Source organism: Candida parapsilosis, contig 005807 (assembly GCF_000182765.1).
Source record: "Candida parapsilosis strain CDC317 annotated contig 005807".
Taxonomy (NCBI): domain Eukaryota; kingdom Fungi; phylum Ascomycota; class Pichiomycetes; order Serinales; family Debaryomycetaceae; genus Lodderomyces; species Lodderomyces parapsilosis.
Window position 1 is genome coordinate 47,473 of NW_023503280.1, and position 20,548 is coordinate 68,020.

The 20,548-nt window shown below is 38.7% G+C and overlaps 5 protein-coding genes across 5 annotated transcripts; 1 reads left to right on the forward strand and 4 right to left on the reverse strand. All coding sequences in view use genetic code 12, as the record gives it.

The window, feature by feature from the left end:
* Positions 1–1,393: 1,393 nt before the first annotated feature.
* Positions 1,394–4,036, forward strand: GZF3 (Gzf3p; the record flags this gene model as incomplete). Its single annotated transcript, XM_036807848.1, has 1 exon — positions 1,394–4,036. One exon carries the CDS (start codon positions 1,394–1,396, stop codon positions 4,034–4,036), a length of 2,643 nt encoding a protein of 880 aa, XP_036664644.1.
* A 161-nt stretch (positions 4,037–4,197) lies between these two features.
* On the reverse strand, positions 4,198–5,880 carry PGM2 (phosphoglucomutase; the record flags this gene model as incomplete). Its single annotated transcript, XM_036807849.1, has 1 exon — positions 4,198–5,880. The coding sequence occupies one exon, from the start codon at positions 5,878–5,880 to the stop codon at positions 4,198–4,200; it is 1,683 nt and encodes a 560-aa protein (XP_036664645.1).
* Positions 5,881–6,694: 814 nt separating this feature from the next.
* Positions 6,695–9,463, reverse strand: CPAR2_800230 (uncharacterized protein; the record flags this gene model as incomplete). Its single annotated transcript, XM_036807850.1, has 1 exon — positions 6,695–9,463. One exon carries the CDS (start codon positions 9,461–9,463, stop codon positions 6,695–6,697), a length of 2,769 nt encoding a protein of 922 aa, XP_036664646.1.
* A 2,134-nt stretch (positions 9,464–11,597) lies between these two features.
* Positions 11,598–14,366, reverse strand: CPAR2_800240 (uncharacterized protein; the record flags this gene model as incomplete). The annotated part of the gene is made up of 1 exon (XM_036807851.1): positions 11,598–14,366. The coding sequence occupies one exon, from the start codon at positions 14,364–14,366 to the stop codon at positions 11,598–11,600; it is 2,769 nt and encodes a 922-aa protein (XP_036664647.1).
* A 2,567-nt stretch (positions 14,367–16,933) lies between these two features.
* CPAR2_800250 (uncharacterized protein) lies at positions 16,934–19,708 on the reverse strand (the record flags this gene model as incomplete). Its single annotated transcript, XM_036807852.1, has 1 exon — positions 16,934–19,708. One exon carries the CDS (start codon positions 19,706–19,708, stop codon positions 16,934–16,936), a length of 2,775 nt encoding a protein of 924 aa, XP_036664648.1.
* Positions 19,709–20,548: the final 840 nt, after the last annotated feature.

A 20,548-nucleotide genomic window follows, 5' to 3' on the forward strand; every position in this document is an offset into this window, starting at 1 on the left:
AGCTATACATATCGAGCTAAGTGCATAAAGTACCGACAAAAACGAAATCCGTCTCCTCACCTCCAGCTTGAAGTTGTACCCCCCAGCTAGCTCAATTGTATTCCCAATTAGTAAAGAACGCGCAAAGTAAGTTTTCGCATTCTCCACTCCTCTATTATGTCTTATCAATTGTATGCATTTTTTTTTTTACATCTCATCTTTTCTATTCGTTTTACCCAACCTTATCTAATCTACTTAAAAAGGGGAAAAGCCTGGGAAGGGGGGGAAGCGGAGTTGAAAATTCAGCTTATCCAAAAATAGAAAAGTAAAAAAAAAAAGTGTACAACTCTATCAAAAAAATGCCAAGAGTGTCAAAGAAGTAGTCTTGTGTTAGTGTTAGTGTTAGTGTTGGTGTAGATAAAAGTAAAGCTACTAAAATAGAGAGAGAGAGAGAGAGTGTGTGTGTGTGTATGTGATTATATTATATTTTAGTAGTAGTATATGTTGAATCAGACATTAACACAAAATAGAGTTAAAAAAAATAATCAGACAGACAGACAGACAGACAGACAGACAAAAACAGAAGAAGAAGAAGAAGAAGAAGAAGAAGAATACAACTATTTGCCTTGCGATTGTTGTGTATACTACTGATTAGATAACAAAACACAAAGCACCAAACAAAAAGATCGTACAATAAATGAAGAAGTGCTACTAATTATAAATAGTGTGCAACAGTACACTACCATTTTAGTAAAAAAAATTTTTACCTTTTTTTTTTTTTTTTTATTTTTAATCTCTCTTTCTCTGTTACTGATAAAAACAACCAAATTGTTGTAACAAACATTATAATCACATCATCATCATCATCATCATCATAAGAATTAGAAGAAACAGGTGCAACACATACACACACACACTGCACACCATAGTATAGACGTACATTCAATTGTCATCCCTATTGCTATCACACGTGGCCACTAAAAAACCCATTCACTTTGAGAAGGTGTGCGCTATAACTTAGATAAACAAACTCCTTGTTCAATCAATTTTTTTACAACACACATCATATACATTCGTTTATCGAGAAGGGTTTTTTTTGTTTTCTCAAAAATTTTTTTTTTTTTTTTTTTTTTTTTTTTTTTTTTTTTGGTTAATTTTTCACCTCACATTCAACCAATTGAAAAATTTATTTATCATTTAAATTTCCTTTTTTTTTTCACTTTTCACTATCAGTTTGTTCTTTTCTTATCAAAGACCGTATACATACACACACACACACACTAACACACACACCCGCACGTTGATTATCACTCATTGCTACTACCATCACCAAAACTACTACTACTACTACCACTGACAGTTACTTCTGCTACTTCTACTGTTACACTTGTACATTATAACTATTACTTCAACCATGGCTTTACTTGATATTCAACTGCGTCCTTCTCAATCAGTACAGTTGAAGAGTCCACCTACAACTGCAACAACTGCAACATCAACTTCTACTGTGCTACCAAAGTTTGAAGATACATTCAAAGCAGCAAATGGTGAAGACTTGACTGTAGTTCAGCAGCAGCAGCAGCAGCAGCAGCAGCAGCAACATCAGCAACTGCAGCAACTGAATACAGCTGCAAATGAAGCAACCGGAACTGAAGATAACCACCACAGTTTTCTTCACCACGCAGAGTTCAGAACGAGCCATGTCAAGGAGTCAGCGACAACACCAGCTTCTGCCTTGTCTACCCCACCTGCAGTAAGACCTAAAGTGGAGTATGAATCTAGTGGTAAACCATCTACTTTCCAATCTCCAAGTTACAAGACTGGTGACATTATTTCTCACCCTTTGCCAACTCCACCATCAAAGTTGAAGAGTCACGAATCACCATCTTTACCATCACTTGGATCCAATAATGAAAGTGGTTCGTTTCCCAAGCCAACAGATAACACCAATTTACCAATAGCCAATCACCACTCTAATGCTACTGCAAAACAACAACCGCAGCAGCCCTCCACTTCCCAAGTAAGCAACGAAAATGGCTCGTCATCATCATCAAGAACTAATTTATCAAGTCCCGTTTGTCGAAATTGCAAGACGCAAACTACACCATTATGGCGAAGAGATGAAACTGGTCAAGTGTTGTGTAATGCATGTGGCTTGTTTCTCAAATTGCATGGACGACCAAGACCAATTAGTTTGAAAACTGACACAATCAAGTCAAGAAATAGAGTTAAACAAAATGGTGCAGGAGGAACTCATTCTTCAAAGGCAGGAGCATCAGCGTCTTCAACAAATAATCCTGAATTGAAATCAAAAGATTCCAAATCTGGTAGAAAATCTCCTAAACTGAAAAAGTACAAGAATGGTGTATCTGGTAACTCAAACGGTGTAGAGTATACACCACTTTTACCAGCATCTACCACTACTACTACCAGTGCCAATGCCAACTCACCAGCAATTTTCAAACAAGATGGAACCGGCAACAACATTAGCAACAATAATAATGGTGCTTCCGGGTCTCATTCATTTAACAACTTGACTTCAATAAATGGAAATGGATACTATCAACAACGCTCGTTGCACCATACACCACATTTCCCACCACATTTACCGAACCACGTGTTGCAAGCACACCAACAAGTGCCTTTACATTACCCGTCGTCAACTCCAACTCAATTCGCTCCTGGATTAAGAAGAATTACCTCACCATTGATGCTTTCAACAACTACATCGTCATCTGCAGTGAGAAATGAACCCATAGCGGGAGGAACTACAACAACCACCACTGGCACCAACGCCAACGCCAACGCCAACGCCAACACCACTTCTACAGTAAATGCTTCGTCAACCGCGGAATCGAATTCAATGCATGCAGCAGCTGGGGTGTTGGAAAATTTGTCGAATGAACTAGGTCCAAGCGCCACATTCAAACCAGAATTTGGTATTGGGTCTCGACAAAAGGGGATATCATTGATGAGTAATAAGGAAAGACCTAGTGGAAGTGCAATGTCAACTGCCACTGGCTCTTCGTCATCGATCTTCTCAAGTGTAACGCCACCTCAATTGCCACGTTTACCAGCGCTAAGCACAAAGTCACCGGCTTTTTCAGCTGTACAATCAAGATCATCAACACCCACATTGCCACCTTTGCATAAGGTTGCTACTGGTGAGATAACCTTGCCCTCATTGAATAGTTTTACTACTCAACTGCATGTACAGCTGCTTCCACATCAAAATCAACAACAGTCATCATCATCTATTGTAGCTCCCCCACATCAACAACAAATTGGCTCAGAGCAACCTTCACATACTCCTAGTCGTGATGAAACCCCCAGAGGAGATGACGATAAAACATTTAAGGACCGTGACAACAGCAACAGCAACAGCAACAACAACAGCAACAACAACAGTAATGGCAACAGTAATGGCAACAACAGTAACAACAACAACAACAATGGATCCAACACCAATCCCAATCATGAAGTCACCATTTTGAAAACGCGAATTTCTGAACTAGAACTCGTTAACGACTTGTATCGTACACGCATAATGGAACTAGAAGCAATGGAACACGCAGCAAGGTTACGGGAAACATCAATGAGGAAAAGATTAGAAGAAGCTGTTGAATTACAAGCTAGCCAATTGGATGAATACAACCGTAAACAAGAATTGAACGCGTCACGATTTGGCGTTGGATCAGGACAACGATTATTGTATCATCGCCCTAATGATCCGGAAATTGCTGCTGCTGTGTCGAATGCCAAAGTTGTCGGGTACCAGCTGTATTTACCTCAAGGTGATCAACAAATGGCACAAGCTCAACGTCTGGGGATTCAATTGAGTGAACGATTGGGTCAGTCGCAAAAGCAACAGCAGCAGCGAGATGTTGGGGAATCGAGATCTGGATCAAGTAGTAGATCCAACACACCAAAACCAGGAGAGGTTCCAACACATGATAAATCGGCTGATACTGGGTTCAAACTCCCTTCATTAAAGAGAGATAATGAAAATGCGTCATCTACAACTCAAGGTAAGGAAAAGAAGTCGAAATTGAAATAAAGTAGAGAAAGGGGGAGGAGGAGAAGGGGGGAGAGAGAGGAAGCAAGCACCCACGTCATAAATCTGTAATAAAATGGTTTTGTATAATTTTGTGTATTTCAACAAACTAATTTCAAATGTAATTAAAAAGAAAAAGAGTCTCTTTGTAACAACTTCTTTGATCAAGTACGCACATCTGGTTCTTCTTTACCCAAAAACTGCTTAAACTTCAACAATTGCAAAACGAATTCAACATCTTTAGCCAAATACTCATCAACTTTTGATTGATAAGTTGATGAATCATTGCAATGTTTTTCCAAATACAAACGCACCGTGGCTCCGGATGACCCTGTTCCTGACAATCTGACAATAAACCTCAACCCATTGGTGAATTTGATAAACAATCCTTGTTTGGAAGATACTGATCCATCCAAATCAGTGTAGGAGAAATTCTCAGCTTGTTTGATGATATATCCTGGTGCTAATTCATCACCGGGTTTATGTTCATCAACAATGGTTTGTAACAAGTCAATCAATTTGTTGGCTCCTTCACTAGAAACATTTTCATAATCATATCTAGTAAAGAATGTTCTTCCGTATTTATCCCAAAAGGAGTTTTGCACAATTTCAATTGATGTTGGTTTACCTGGGTTTGATTTATGATAATCAGCCAACAAGTTTAACCAAGCGACAATGGCCCATAATCCGTCTTTTTCTCTAATATGGTTTGATCCAGTACCAAAACTCTCTTCTCCACAAATACTCAACTTCTTTGCATCAAATAAAGAACAGAAAAATTTCCATCCAGTGGGGACTTCATACACATCAACGCCTTTATCTTTGGCCACCAAGTCAATGGCACCGGAAGTGGGCATTGATCTGGCCAAGCCGTAGATTCCTTGCTTTTTGAAATAAGGAATAGCATCAGCGTATTCAGATATAATTGCAACCGAATCTCCAGGAGAAACAAATGTACCAGCACCATAAATCATATTTCTATCACCATCACCATCTGAAGCAGCACCGAAAGCTATACCTTCCTTGTCAACTCTTTCTACCAAAGTATGCGCATAGGTTAAATTTGGATCCGGATGCAAGCCACCAAAATCACTCAACGGTTTATAATTTTGAATTGATGATTCAGACAAACCCAATTCTTCAACGAAAATCTTGTATCCATATGGACCAGTAACACCATTCAATGCATCAAACAACACCTTAAACCCATCTTCCTTTGTGGCTTTATCCAAAAATGATTTGATCAATGGGAAATCAAAGATATCCTTCAACATTTCGACATAGTCCTTAGTAGAGTCGATTACTTCCACTTCAATAGGTCCGACTTTAACTTGGCCAATCTTGGAAATATCAACGTCTTCCAATTGAGCCAATTTGTAACTGGTCAATGTCTTGGAAATTTCGAAAATCTTGTTTGTCACCGATTCAGGTGCGGGTCCACCATTACCTAAATTATATTTGATACCCAAATCATTGTTTGGACCACCTGGGTTGTGACTTGCAGTCAAGATAATTCCACCAGTAGCTCCCAATAATCTAATCACATGAGAAGTAGCTGGCGTCGACAAGATCCCATCTTGACCCAAGATAACTTTCTTGACCCCGTTGGCAGCAGCAATCTTGATTATCAATTGAATGACTACATCATTATAGTATCTTCCATCACCACCAATAACCAAAGTTGCATCTTTACTTCCCTCTGGAATGGCATCCAAGATTGCTTGAATAAAGTTCTCAGTATAGTGAGGTTGCTTGAAAACAGTAACTTTTTTTCTTAAACCAGAAGTACCTGGTTTCTGATCTTGGAATGGTTTGGTATCGATTGTTTCTACCTTGACGTCTGACATAATGCGAAGAAGGGTGTAGGTATTTGTTGTCAATTGGTTTGTTCTGTAGCAAATGAAATTAAATTGAGGTTTGTCTCCTTTTGAAAACTTTAAAATCATTCAAAATATAATTTTTCGGGGTGACATTGTTCAAATCCTAAATTAACCGAAATGCTCCTCCACATTGAGACTCCACAAATGAAAAGAGGAAATGTGTTGTAGCTGCTTCATTGATCAGTTGAATTATAATAGATATTACAATTGAGTTGCAATGAACCACCTTTCTAACTATCTTTCCTCTAAGTCAAGCAAACTTACTGCTTTTCCATGATCAGCAACGAGAGGCGCCTGTGTAAGCCAGATACTCGTCCGCGGCCTACAAAACAAAAACTAAGGCAACAATGCATCCTATTGCATCGCACGCTTGTCTCCCGCATCCTAAAATGTAACCACTCCACACAGCGACGTCAAGGCGACTTTTGTTTTTTCTTTCTTTTTGTTTCCTTCGCTAATGACACAAAGTTGATAAACTGAAGTCTCCCCAACTCCGGTCACCCAACAAATTGTAGAGGAAAGTATGTAGGCCAGCAAAGGCACTTCTTGAAGTGTTGTTGGGTTTACAACTCGATGCAGTTGTAGCAGAATTGTTGTCAAATGAGCATTAACTAACTGCCATTGATATTCCACGTGATACAAAACTCCAATCGATATGAACTCATTTAAGAGAGTGCTTGATTACTTTTACAATTTTAAAGTTAGAATCACTATCATCAAAGTAAACAAACATACAAACTAACCCAACAATGAAATGAAACGTCAACATCCCTCCAGATGATCAAGGGAAGTGCCCTTTTCTTGGACCAAAGTATCCATCAGGAGCCAGTTCAGTAGCATTCAACGAACCAACCATATCTCCATCATAACCAGTGTAGACAACAGTATTACCCCACCAGTTGATATCTTTTTCATGATACATGACAGCAAAGAAAATGATGATTGATGAAAAAGCTACACCAGCACTCAAACCACTTGAAAGAAGATAGTTATACTTTTGCCACCATGCCTCGTATTTGTTCTTGATATACCACATGAAAGCGAACGAGGCATAAACACTTGGGATGTAGTATGATAAGTTATAAGGTGCGTAGTTCAATATGCCTCCAATGACAATTGCTGGTTCAAACGTCTTCACATATTTTTGTGGACCCCATTTCTTTAAAGCAATGCAGGGGAACGCCAATAAGAAACCAATCAAGAAACACCATTTCAAAGTTGGGTATAAGTTGTCAAAAACTTTCTTGGGACCAATAACACCCCAAAGGACAGAAGCACTGTAGAAGGTTCTTGTGTTTGGGCAAGTAAACTTTTGGGTGTTATAAGGATCACAATAATTTTTGATACCAGTGATTTGATAGTTCAAGATTGCCAATTGGATGAATGATGCTATGAGGATTGAAAGCAATTGGACTCTGTAGGTTGCACGTGGCGGAAGTTTGGCATAGTGACCTTGTTTCAAATCATTTATGAAATTTTGTGCTTGTCCATCAATGTTGTAACCTAAAGCTTTGATGAATGACAAGGCCAAACCATTACCTGGGATAGCATAACCAACAATCAACTCAACCAAGACATTCAAACCAAACGAAAATCCAGTTCTGGCATACACAGTAGTCAATGGAATCAAAAAGACAAAATTGATACCCAAAGCGAAAAAGATACCCCAAACTGGAGTTTCAGCTGGATACACTTTGACACACAATATGGCCAAAACGATTGAGATGACCAAAATAATCAAATAAGCCCACTCTGGCACTTCTGGGTATGCCCTCATCATGACACTGTGTGGATCATTGAAACCTTCATATGTCGACTTTCTCCAATTCTTTAAGGCTGCACCTAATCCTTTCATAGCATGCCACATTTGCTTGTACTGCATACCAAACTCATAAACAAAGTGGAATGGGTAAATAAGGAAGAAGGCACCATACAAGACCAAGTTAGCAGCGGAGTAAAATGGAGGGCCAATTTCCTGATACTTTTCGTTATCAAACAAACTATTTTCATTAACCACCGCCCTAACGCTATATGGTTCACCAGTGTTTGTGAAAAGACCATTTGAGTTGATTGGCAAGTACTTTGTCCATTTGTAGTTGGAGTAATAAACCCCAATAATGGTAATGAATCCAATAAACATACCAACAATCATATTGGTTTGATTGTAGAAGGGGTAAGTCAAAGGTTTGTTACGATTGATAATGTTCCAATCAAATGTAGACACCGGATTGAGTCCTAAACCGCCCATAAATCCAGTGACAATAGCCAAATTTTGATTACTAGGCTTAATCCACGCCAACCAAGAGAAGTTTGATAATGCTTGAAATAAGTAGTCAGGAACCCAAAAGTAAAGAAATGATGCAGCAAAGGTAATGAAAAAGAATGAGTATCCTGAAATTGTCCATCCATTGATGTTTTGTTTCTTTGACTTGGTCAACAATGCCTTGTTCAACGCAAGGTTAGGCAAGATACTAGGCCAAACAGCTTGAATGGGGTAAACTGCAAACTTACGGATTAACCCAGCCAAACCAATACCCAAAAAGTTTGTTGACAAGATCAACAATACTTGGTAACCAAAGTCAACCCATTTGTTGTCATAAAACAATTCAGACTTTTGCATCAAGATGTTGTACGACACATATGACGTACTACCACCGGTAACTGAACAGAAAAGCGTTGCCAACATTTGCTCTTTGAAATTGTAGGGTCCAGGATTTAAGTCAATGACCCAATTCTTCCAAAGTTTGATTTTCCATTTAGGCAAGATCCATTCACATAACAATCCACTTGGGTACAAGAACACTTGAACAACGGCCATGTCAAGAGTGATTGGAGGTTGTCTTTCGGTGAAGAATTGGTTAATAACAGCTCCAATAGCAGTCCAAATGATACCAATGAGATAAACTCTAAATGTTTCGACTGGTATGGAAGGATCATCAAATGGGAGGGTAACAGCTCTGACTTCAGGGTATGGAGACCAATAAGCTACCAACACTGCTTCCAACCTAACTTGCAAGTCCCAATCAACAATTTCTGGTCTACCAGTCGAAGGGTCGTTTGATGACGTTTCAGCATCATGTGAGAGTGTTGAAACTTTGACTTGGTGACCTTTTTCATCAATTGACGACTCTGACTTTTTCTCATCATCGGGGTGGTGAAATCCATGAGCATTATAATCAACCAACTCTTTCCATAGGTCCAAGTCATGTTCCTTGACATTGACATCGTCTCCATGCTCTTTGATAGCATCCTTCAATATCTCAACAGCTTCCTGAGTTGACATCTGCTCAATTTTTTCAAATATAAAAGTACATTCAGGTGGCAAGTCTTCAAAGCTGGTTAACGCATCAAAATGCAACCTTTTCAACACATAATTTTTTTGGGTATCAGTTAATGTGGTTCCAACTTCTCCTATGGACAATGGGTTCGATAAAATGGCATCCAAATTAACCTCATGGTCTTGCGTTTGTAAATGACTGCCAGCACTGTGAAGCGATGTTATTGGAGCTGTAGTACTAGCTACTGGGTGAACAGTTTTCTCGCTATTCATTACTTTGAACACTGATATCTGCTGACACAGTTTGGTGGGGAATGAGAAAATACCATAGGAAGAAATGGAGAGGAATCCGCAGTTCTTATAGACAACAGAGTCGGCCCCAACAGAACGAAAAGTGTTACATGACTTATTTTCACCTTTGTGCATAGTATGGAGAACAATAGGCGCCGAAGTTGGGTTGTTTGTAGCACGAAAAACATCGAAATTTACTCGTACGGCACCGACGAGTCTTCAAATTTGTGTGCTTTGTTTTATAGATAACCCACTTCGCCCCATTTTCTAATGACCACAGCTTTATTCAATGGCAAACAGTAGTAAAGTACTTGGATTATGTAGGGCCACATGAATGGCCCTTTTCTCAACCCTCAACAAGTATATAGTGAAATAAAGATCACTCGTTTTAGATTGGATTGAGTTTTACTCTGCGATTCTGTACACAATCATATCACCAAAGGACTTCAAAAATTGGTGCCAGTTATTGTAGGTTACGTAGCACCAAGCTCAAGCATGCAATAGTTGTATGGTCCTAAGTGATCCAAATGCCTTAAAATTGGAATGGCACATGTACAGAACCAATGACTAGGATTTTTTTTTTTTTAGTATCTTGTGCATAAAGTTTAGAGCCTCCTTACTAGTTGGAATGACAGGTTCCCCCTCTCCCTCCTAAGAAAAAAAAGAAAAAAAAGTAATACTTCTATAACTACAACTTTTTTAGGAAACGGCAAAAATTACACCTACGAGGTACGTAGTTTGGGTGACATTTTCATCTTTTAAGTCTCCTAAGGCCATACGACAAAAACATTGGCAACCTTTCGCGATTAAAAGACTTGAGATTTTTTTTGCTTTAGTTCTTACTGTCGTTGTCACGAAATGAAATCTAAAATTAGATTGCAGATCTCCCTTCGTGCTAAATATGAAGGAAATCTACACAAAACTTATATGGTCCAAATAGGAAATCAGATGTTTCTTTCAAACCAAAAGAGTGGTTGTCCAAGATGAGTCTCAGGTGTTATGTGACTGCCTCGTTCAGGTATATAGCACAGACATCGTTCTTTACTCCTGTCACTTCTACAAAACGATATTATTGGAAGATAAAGTATTTTTCTATTGTTTTGAACTCACATTAAGTTCAATGTCCGACTTTGTGCAAAATATCAAGCGCGTTGGTGTATTGCCGATCTATCATAAATTTCTCTTATTGTTTTGCCTTTTGTGCCGTGTGGTAACGGACCATAGGAAGCAAACAGACGGAGCGCCTAGTGATACGAATAGTCATTGAACCGGCAAAGCAACAACCACCAATGCCATACTGAGTAATTTGTGAAGTTGCCATTATCTCGTTTTGATTTAAACCATAGGAATGTTCATTTACTGAGCATCTAGTTGTCAAGATTTCTCATCCGACAAGCACACCAATCTGTAAGGGGTGAGCTTTTTACATTGAAAGACAGATACGACGAGCTCACACATGGAAGTACATGAGGTCTCCTTTCTCTATGCAATGTTCTAAGAAAATAAAACACTCTTCAACGTTCATGTCGACGAAGAAGTTCGTTACGTGCGACACTGGATTTGTCTCGAGTGCAAATTTTCAACGCTCGTCGCAACAAAATTTCCTTCTCTAATGACACAAAATCACCTAAATCAAATGCGCTTTCCTTTTTACTTCCTGGTAATTTATTTAGTTCAAAATTTGAGAGGCGCAGGAACCACTCAAGAGTAGAAAAGCCTATTTTAAAGAAACAAAATTATTTTGACTTGACTCAATGCTCGTGCGGCTCTAAATTCACAGAGAACTGAATACCTGCGCACTTCATATACCTCGTTTTGGGTCTGGGATTACGCTCTTTCCTTGCGATTTGGGGCCTTTGGCTTTAAGTCTTATCGTGATTACCGCATTTCTGGAAGCAAAGCAAAGATTTCAACCCACCTTTCATATTGATCTCGCATAGTTCCTTCGCATAAATCTACAGCAGGATATTACCGGAACCGCGACTGTCATTTACATGCCAAGCAAAATCAAATGCTCTCCTCCATAAAGTCTAGTACACGCGTTACTTATATTAAAATGAACAAACATACAAACTAACCCAACAATGAAATGAAACGTCAACATCCCTCCAGATGATCAAGGGAAGTGCCCTTTTCTTGGACCAAAGTATCCATCAGGAGCCAGTTCAGTAGCATTCAATCTTCCTACCATATTTCCATCATAACCAGTGTAGACAACAGTATTACCCCACCAGTTGATGTCCTTCTCGTGATACATGACAGCAAAGAAAATGATGATTGATGAAAAAGCTACACCAGCACTCAAACCAGTTGAAAGAAGATAATTATACTTTTGCCACCATGCTTCATACTTGCCCTTGATGTACCACATGAAAGCCAAGGATGCATAAACACCAGGGATGTAGTATGATAGGTTATAAGGTGCGTAATTTAACATACCTCCAATGATAATTGCTGGTTCAAATGTCTTTACCAACTTCTTTGGACCCCATCTCTTTAAAGCAATGCAGGGGAACGCCAACAAAAATCCAATCAAGAAACACCATTGCAAAATTGGATACAAGTGACCGAAGACTTTCTTTGGACCAATAACACCCCAAAGGACAGAAGCACTGTAGAAGGTTCTTGTGTTTGGGCACGTAAACTTTTGGGTGTTGTCCAACTGGCAATAGTTCTTAATACCAGTGATTTGGAAGTTCAAAATAGCCAATTGGATAAACGAAGCAACGAATATAGAAAGCAACTGAACCCTATAGGTTGCACGTGGTGGAAGCTTAGTGTAGTGACCTTGTTTCAAATCATTTATGAAATTTTGTGCTTGTCCATCAATGTTGTAACCTAAAGCTTTGATGAATGACAAGGCCAAACCATTACCTGGAATGGCATAACCAACAATCAACTCAACCAAGACATTCAAACCAAACGAAAATCCAGTCCTGGCATACACAGTAGTCAATGGAATCAAAAAGACAAAATTGATACCCAAAGCGAAAAAGATACCCCAAACTGGAGTTTCAGCTGGATACACTTTGACGCACAATATGGCCAAAACGATTGAGATGACCAAAATGCACAAGTATGCCCACTCTGGCACTTCTGGGTATGCCCTCATCATGACACTGTGTGGATCATTGAAACCTTCATATGTCGACTTTCTCCAATCTTTTAAAGCTGAACCCAACCCTTTCAATGCGTGCCACATTTGTTTGTACTGCATACCAAACTCATAAACAAAGTGGAATGGATAGATAGCAAAAAATGCCCCGTAAACAACCAAGTTGGCAGCGGTGTAGAATGGAGGGCCAATTTCCTGATACTTTTCGTTATCAAACAAACTATTTTCATTAACCACAGCCCTAACACTGTAACTTTCACCTGTATTTGTGAAAAGAGCATTCGAATTGATGGGCATATATCCCGTCCACTTGTAGTTTGAATACCAAATTCCAAGAATTGCAAAAAACCCAATAAACATACCAAATATCATATTGGTTTGGTTATAGAAAGGCACCTCCAAAGGTGCGTTCTGACTAATCATGTTCCAATCAAAGGTGGGGATTGGATTGAGTCCTAATCCACCAATGAAACCAGTGACCACAGCAAGGTTTTGGTTATCAGGCTTGATCCATGCTAACCAAGAGAAGTTTGATAATGCTTGGAACAAGTAGTCAGGAACCCAAAAGTAAAGAAATGATGCAGCAAAAACAATGAAGAAGAAGTTGTATCCTGAAATCTTCCATCCATTGATGTTTTGTTTCTTTGCTTTGGTCAACAATGCCTTGTTCAATGCGATGTTAGGCAAGATACTAGGCCAAACAGCTTGGACAGGATAAACTGCAAACTTACGGATTAATCCAGCCAAACCAATACCCAAAAAGTTTGTTGACAAGATCAACAATACTTGGTAACCAAAGTCAACCCATTTGTTGTCATAAAACAATTCAGACTTTTGCATCAAAATGTTATACGACACATATGACGTACCACCACCTGAAACCGAACAGAATATAGTGGCCAACATCTGCTCTTTATAAGTATATGGTCCAGGATTTAAGTCAATGACCCAATTCTTCCAAAGTTTGATTTTCCATTTAGGCAAGATCCATTCACATAACAATCCACTTGGGTACAAGAACACTTGAACAACAGCAACAGCAAGTGTAATTGCAGGTTGTCTTTCGGTGAAAAATTGGTTAATAACAGCTCCAATAGCAGTCCAAATGATACCAATGAGATAAACTCTAAATGTTTCGACTGGTATGGAAGGATCATCAAATGGGAGGGTAACAGCTCTGACTTCAGGGTATGGAGACCAATAAGCTACCAACACTGCTTCCAACCTAACTTGCAAGTCCCAATCAACAATTTCTGGTCTACCAGTCGAAGGGTCGTTTGATGACGTTTCAGCATCATGTGAGAGTGTTGAAACTTTGACTTGGTGACCTTTTTCATCAATTGACGACTCTGACTTTTTCTCATCATCGGGGTGGTGAAATCCATGAGCATTATAATCAACCAACTCTTTCCATAGGTCCAAGTCGTGTTCTTGAACATTAACATCGTACTCATGTTCTTCTATAGCATCCTTCAATATCTCAACAGCTTCCTGAGTTGACATCTGTTCAATTTTTTCAAATATAAAAGTACATTCAGGTGGTAATTCAGTAAAACTCGTCAACGCATCAAAATGCAATCTCTTCAAAACATAATCCTTTTGAGCATCAGTCAAGGTAGTACCGACCTCACCAATAGACAATGGGTTTGATAAAACAGCATCCAAGTTAACTTCATGATCTTCTCTTTGCAAGTGACTGCCAGCACTGTGAAGTGATGTTATAGGGGCTGCAGTCTCATGTACTGAGTGAACATTCTTCTCACTACTCATGATGGGTGCGAGTGGGAGCTATTCTTGTTGGAAAGTGCTGTAATTGAAAATTTTGAACAAGAGAAAGAAGGTGCAGGGTCTACTATTCTTATATGCTGTTGCTGCTGCGCAATAATCTCAACAATTAATCACATATCTTTATTGTAATTTCATCTCTATGCATACAATAGAAAACAAGAACGATCGTAAGTTGGTTGATATGAACCACAAGAAACAATAAAACACGCACGGCACAACAAAGTTGATCAAGTGATAAAGTTAATAAACTTGTTTCCTGTAACCACAATTAGGTTCAATTTCGAATGCATTGGGCGTAAAACAAGACGCCTCGTGTGTGGATAACACTCACTTTTGCTTTTTTTGTTGCAATTTACCAGTGTCACACAAAAACTCGTATCTAATCAATTAAATTGAAACTGGTTATCAGTTTCGTTGAAAACGCCACTTCAGTTCATAACCAGCTTGTTGCGGAGATACAAAACACCAGCTGAGTCTGGTCACCAGAATTGGGTGATACCTGAGTGTGACCTTGGAACCATGTAAAATGGAGCAGGTATGAATGTAGATATTCAAACGAGTATGGCTTCATGAATTTCAAAAGTCAATCCACAGTTTCTATTTTTGTATTTTGTGCATTAGTTTTGAAGCCTAAATTTCTTGAAATAACTTTCAAAAGGTGGACAGGATCAAAAAATGTACCGGCTTTTTCGCTAATGTTGGCGGTTTTCAATCAGTTCAGATATGACAAACTCAACTGTGTTCAGCTTGACTGCTCGTTACCAGTTGAACCTCTTTTCGCCCTTGCTCCGCTAGTATTTTCCTGAATAGCTAAGTGTTTTCATGTAAGCAAAATCAAGTCATGCGCAATGGGTAAAATTCATTATCAAAAGTGGGTTAACACAGAAACTATCGATATTTCCACACAAATACTTTCCTGTCAAAAATGTTAATCCGTGCCAAGTATCGCATGCTATGAGACTTTAGTCACTCTAAACTTTTCCAAATTTTTCTTGGACAAGCCTTTTTTTTTTTTAGTGGACGTGTGTTCGTACGGCACCAAAAGGCGGATAAACCTTCAATAAGCTTATCTGTGGCATCAGGTTGATGGCATTTGAATCTCGAGAAAAGGAAAAGCATCACTATTTTTGATGATGTAGTAACTACAATTCTTACGACGACTGCAAGCACTTGAAACTGATCGGTTGAAGGGTTTTGGTTACACCGTTCAAACTCCTCTGTCAACTAACCACATACACTTTTGATAATATTCTTTTCTCGCAATTTTATTGGATGATAACGTGAGTTTTATTGCTTGATGCCACATCACTTTTTTATTGTTTTCTGAAATTGTGGTTAGCTTTCTGATAATGTAAACAGGTTTGTGTAATCGAACTCGGAATCTTATTTAGCATTTTCTTTTTTTTTTTTCGTGCCGTACGAAATTGAGTGTCATATTTATGAGTATTTGAGAGATGTGAAATGACCCATTTTGATTATGCAAATCAAGCATAGCAACTCTTGAGATGGTTACTAAGTCAGAAAGCTTCACATTTGGTGGGGACCTGTTTCCACCTCTACTCTACTTCATACAAAAAAGTAATTGGAAATAATCTTTTTGAATCAGTGATGGAATTTATCCTTTTTCCGGCTAGATTTGGGTTTGTGTCAACACTTCCTAAAGGAGACATTTTTGACGTGATCTAAATTGTATTTCTGGTAACAAAACCATAATATTGGTCTCGTGGTTTCATGATAAGTTTACCATGTCGTACCCGACCAAACACCTGCTGATTCAGCTGAGTAATATCTAGAGGCAGGTTCGAGTGGTATGGGGCATGGCTTTGTTGGCGTCTGCTTTCGGCACCCCTGTTACGCGAGCTCAATTTAGCGATGTTGCATTTAATGCCTCTCTTGTGGGGTAACCATTCAACCGAGTGGTTGCAAATTGCTCATTGGATTTCAGTCATGCAAACACAGTTAAAATCAAGTGGACTGGGAAATCAGTGAAATCGTAAAAGCCCACGGTCTTGTTTCAAAATAAGTATTGCTATTGTTCTTTTGTCTTTCCCCACAAAATAATAAATTTGGTGCATCAGATTCGAGAGTGAGTAACAATAAAACACGTCACTCGATTACTCCGCGTAGTGATGAAGTGACCTAAATGTGGCCAGCAATTTTGATTTTCGAAATACCGCTTGTGACGGCTTGTGGGTTATTGTCGAAATCACTGATGGACCTGTTGTGTTAAACAATAAGAGGAAAATCCCAAGGCACAAAAATTTCAAGGAGTCGTTCACAAAGAAAAGTACGCACTCCCCTCCCCTGATTGAGACACCTCTGAGAGCATGGTATTCCTTGTGATTGCGTCAACATCAAGGAGCTTGTAGATCGAAAACCGGAGAGGCCCTATAAGGTAGTGACTCCCACAAAATATTTGAAACATCTCGCTATGAATTTATTACGTGGGTCAACTTTTCACCTCTTATAGCGCGCTGTCATAACATCATCATCTTTGAACTACAAACTAAATACAGTATAAAAACCTTTTTTTCAACGTCTCCCTCTCTTCAAGGATAATGCCCCTTTCTTGGACCAAAGTATCCATCAGGAGCCAGTTCAGTAGCGTTTAACCAACCTGTCATACCACCATCGTAACCATTATACATGACAGTATTACCCCACCAGTTGATGTCCTTCTCGTGATACATGACAGCAAAGAAAATGATGATTGATGAAAAGGCAACACCAGCGTCCAATCCACACGAAAGTAAATAATTGTATTTTTGCCACCATGCCTCGTATTTGCCCCTGATATACCACATGAAAGCCAAGGATACGTAAACACCAGGAATGAAATAAGATAAGTTATAAGGTGCGTAGTTTAACATACCTCCAATAACAATTGTGGGCTCGAATGTCTTTACCAACTTTTTTGGACCCCATCTCTTTAAAGCGATACATGGGAACGCCAACAAAAATCCAATCAAAAAACACCATTGCAAAATTGGATACAAGTGACCAAAAACTTTCTTTGGACCAATAACACCCCAAAGGACAGAAGCGTTGTAGAATGTCCGACCGTTAACGCATGTAAACTTTTGTTTATTGTCTGGTTCGCAATAGTTCTTAATACCAGTGATTTGGAAGTTCAAAATAGCCAATTGGATAAACGAAGCAACTAAAATTGAAAGCAATTGGACTCTGTAGGTTGCACGTGGTGGAAGTTTGGCATAGTGACCTTGTTTCAAATCGTTGACAAAATTTTGAGCTTGTCCATCAATGTTGTAACCTAAAGCTTTGATGAATGCTAATGCCAAACCATTACCTGGAATGGCATAACCAACAATCAACTCAACCAAGACATTCAAACCAAACGAAAATCCAGTTCTAGCTGCAACAGTAGTCAATGGAATCAAAAAGACAAAATTGATACCCAAAGCAAAAAAGATACCCCAAACTGGAGTTTCAGCTGGATACACTTTGACACACAATATGGCCAAAACGATTGAGATGACCAAAATGCACATATACGCCCATTCAGGTACTTCTGGGTAAACTTTCATCATGACACTGTGTGGATCATTGAACCCTTCATAAGTTGATTCCCTAAAGTTTCTAAGTGCTGAACCCAACCCTTTCAATGCGTGCCACATTTGTTTGTACTGCATACCAAACTCATAAACAAAGTGGAATGGATAGATCGCAAAAAATGCCCCGTAAACAAACAAGTTTGCAGCAGAATAAAATGGAGGGCCAATTTCCTGATACTTTTCGTTATCAAACAAACTTTTATCATTAACCACAGCCCTAACACTGTAACTTTCACCGGTGTTTGTGTGAATAACATTCGAATTGATGGGCATATATCCCGTCCACTTGTAGTTTGAATACCAAAGACCGAGAATAGTAAAGAACCCAATAAACATACCAGTGATTAAATTGGTTTGGTTATAGAAAGGCACTTTCAATGGACTGTTCAAACTAATCATATTCCAATCAAAGGTGGGGATTGGATTGAGTCCTAATCCACCAATGAAACCAGTGACCACAGCAAGGTTTTGGTTATCAGGCTTGATCCATGCTAACCACGAAAAATAAGATAATGCTTGGAACAAGTAGTTAGGAACCCAAAAGTAAAGAAATGATGCAGCAAAAACAATGAAAAAGAATGAGTATCCTGAAATCTTCCATCCATTGATGTTTTGCTTCTTTGACTTGGTCAATAAAGTTTTATTTAAGGCAATGCCTGGCAAGATAATTGGCCACACTGCTTGGACAGGATAAACTGCAAACTTACGGATTAATCCCGCTAACCCAATACCCATGAAGTTTGTTGACAAGATCAACAATACTTGGTAACCAAAGTCAACCCATTTGTTGTCGTAAAACATTTCTAATTTCTGCATCAAGATGTTGGATGATACATATGACGTACCACCACCTGAAACCGAACAAAATATAGTGGCCAACATCTGCTCTTTATAAGTATATGGTCCAGGATTTAAGTCAATGACCCAATTCTTCCAAAGTTTAATTTTCCATTTAGGTAAGATCCATTCACAAAGTAAACCGCTAGGATATAAAAAGATTTGAACAACAGCAACAGCAAGTGAAATTGCAGGTTGTCTTTCGGTGAAAAATTGGTTAATAACAGCTCCAATAGCAGTCCAAATGATACCAATGAGATAAACTCTAAATGTTTCAGCAGGGATAGTTGGGTCATCAAATGGAAGAGTGATTGCTCTAATTTCCGGATATGGCGCCCAATAAGCAATCAATACAGCTTCCAATCTAACTTGTAGACTCCAGTCAACAATTTCAGGCTTACCAGTTGAAGGGTCAATAGAATCAACTTCACTTGCTTCGATTACTGATGTGTACTCGGGAAGTTTGTCCTTTTTATGGTCATCAGAGAATGACTCTGTTTTCTCTCCTCCTTGTAATTGCTGATGCAAGATTGATGGTTGGTAGTCAACCAACTCTTGCCATAATTCCAAATCGTGTTCCTTGATGTTAACATCATTCTTGTGGTCTTTTATGGCTTGTTTTAAAATTTCAACAGCTTCTTCGGTCGACATTTGCTCAATCTTTTCAAATATAAAAGTACACTCAGGTGGTAATTCATCAAAGCTAGTCAATGAGTCAAAATGCAACCGCTTCATAACAAAAATCTTTTGAGCGTCAGTTAAAGTGGTACCAACTTCACCCAAGGACAATGGATTGGACAAAACAGCATCTAAATTGACTTCATGGTCTTGTGCATCCAAGTGACTTCCAGTACTGTGAACGGATGTGATTGGATCCACACCACCAGACACTGTTGCTACCTTCTCAGTACTCATGTTTGGATCGATATTGCTGAATAAGGTGTGTAGACATATACACCCAACTATGACAGGAGGATTTTATCTCTATATATACGTAGATGCACGTCATAGAGTAAAACCATCCTTTCAAGTGTCTCCGCATCCGGCTAGTGGTCGTATGGTGAAGATCTGTATTGTTTTAAAACAATCATGCGATGTTGTACAAAGCAAAGCTTATTGTCTAAACTTCACTCAAAAAGAATGGTGCTCTCCATGCACGGCACCAAAAAAGGCACGAAAAATGATTCTTCTAGTGACCTTTTTAAACCCCTCATAGAAAACATATTGCATTGATTTATGTTCAACTATTCATTGTGGAGGGTTGCGCGTTTCAATAATTTTCTAAAATTAAGCTTTTGTCACACAAAGTTCAAAAGTTGATGAATGTAGTAATTTAGTACAATTTAAGCGCTTGAGCATAGAATGTGACAATGATCAGGCGCATCTTGTTTGGTTTGTAAGGATAAATTGGTTTCTTTTGGTTTTATAGAATGAACAATGTGCGTTGAATACACTTTTCCATGTGACTTAATATCGAAGGAACTTTGCTGTGGTTGGAGTCAGTGGTTCAAGAGAAGATTCTTACAGTGGCAACATGCTAAAGACTCCCAGCTACTCAAGGAAAGATTGTGCTTTTACTAAAAATGTGGGACACTAGCTCATAAACTTCTTGTGATCCTTCACATTTGTAACATAAATATAAATTGAAAACAAATTTAATCATATGGTCGTCTTCTGACAGTGAAAATTTTGTGATGTAACCAAATATCCCGCAAAGATTAAAATTTCTTTTTCTTTTTATTGTTCTTCAATTGT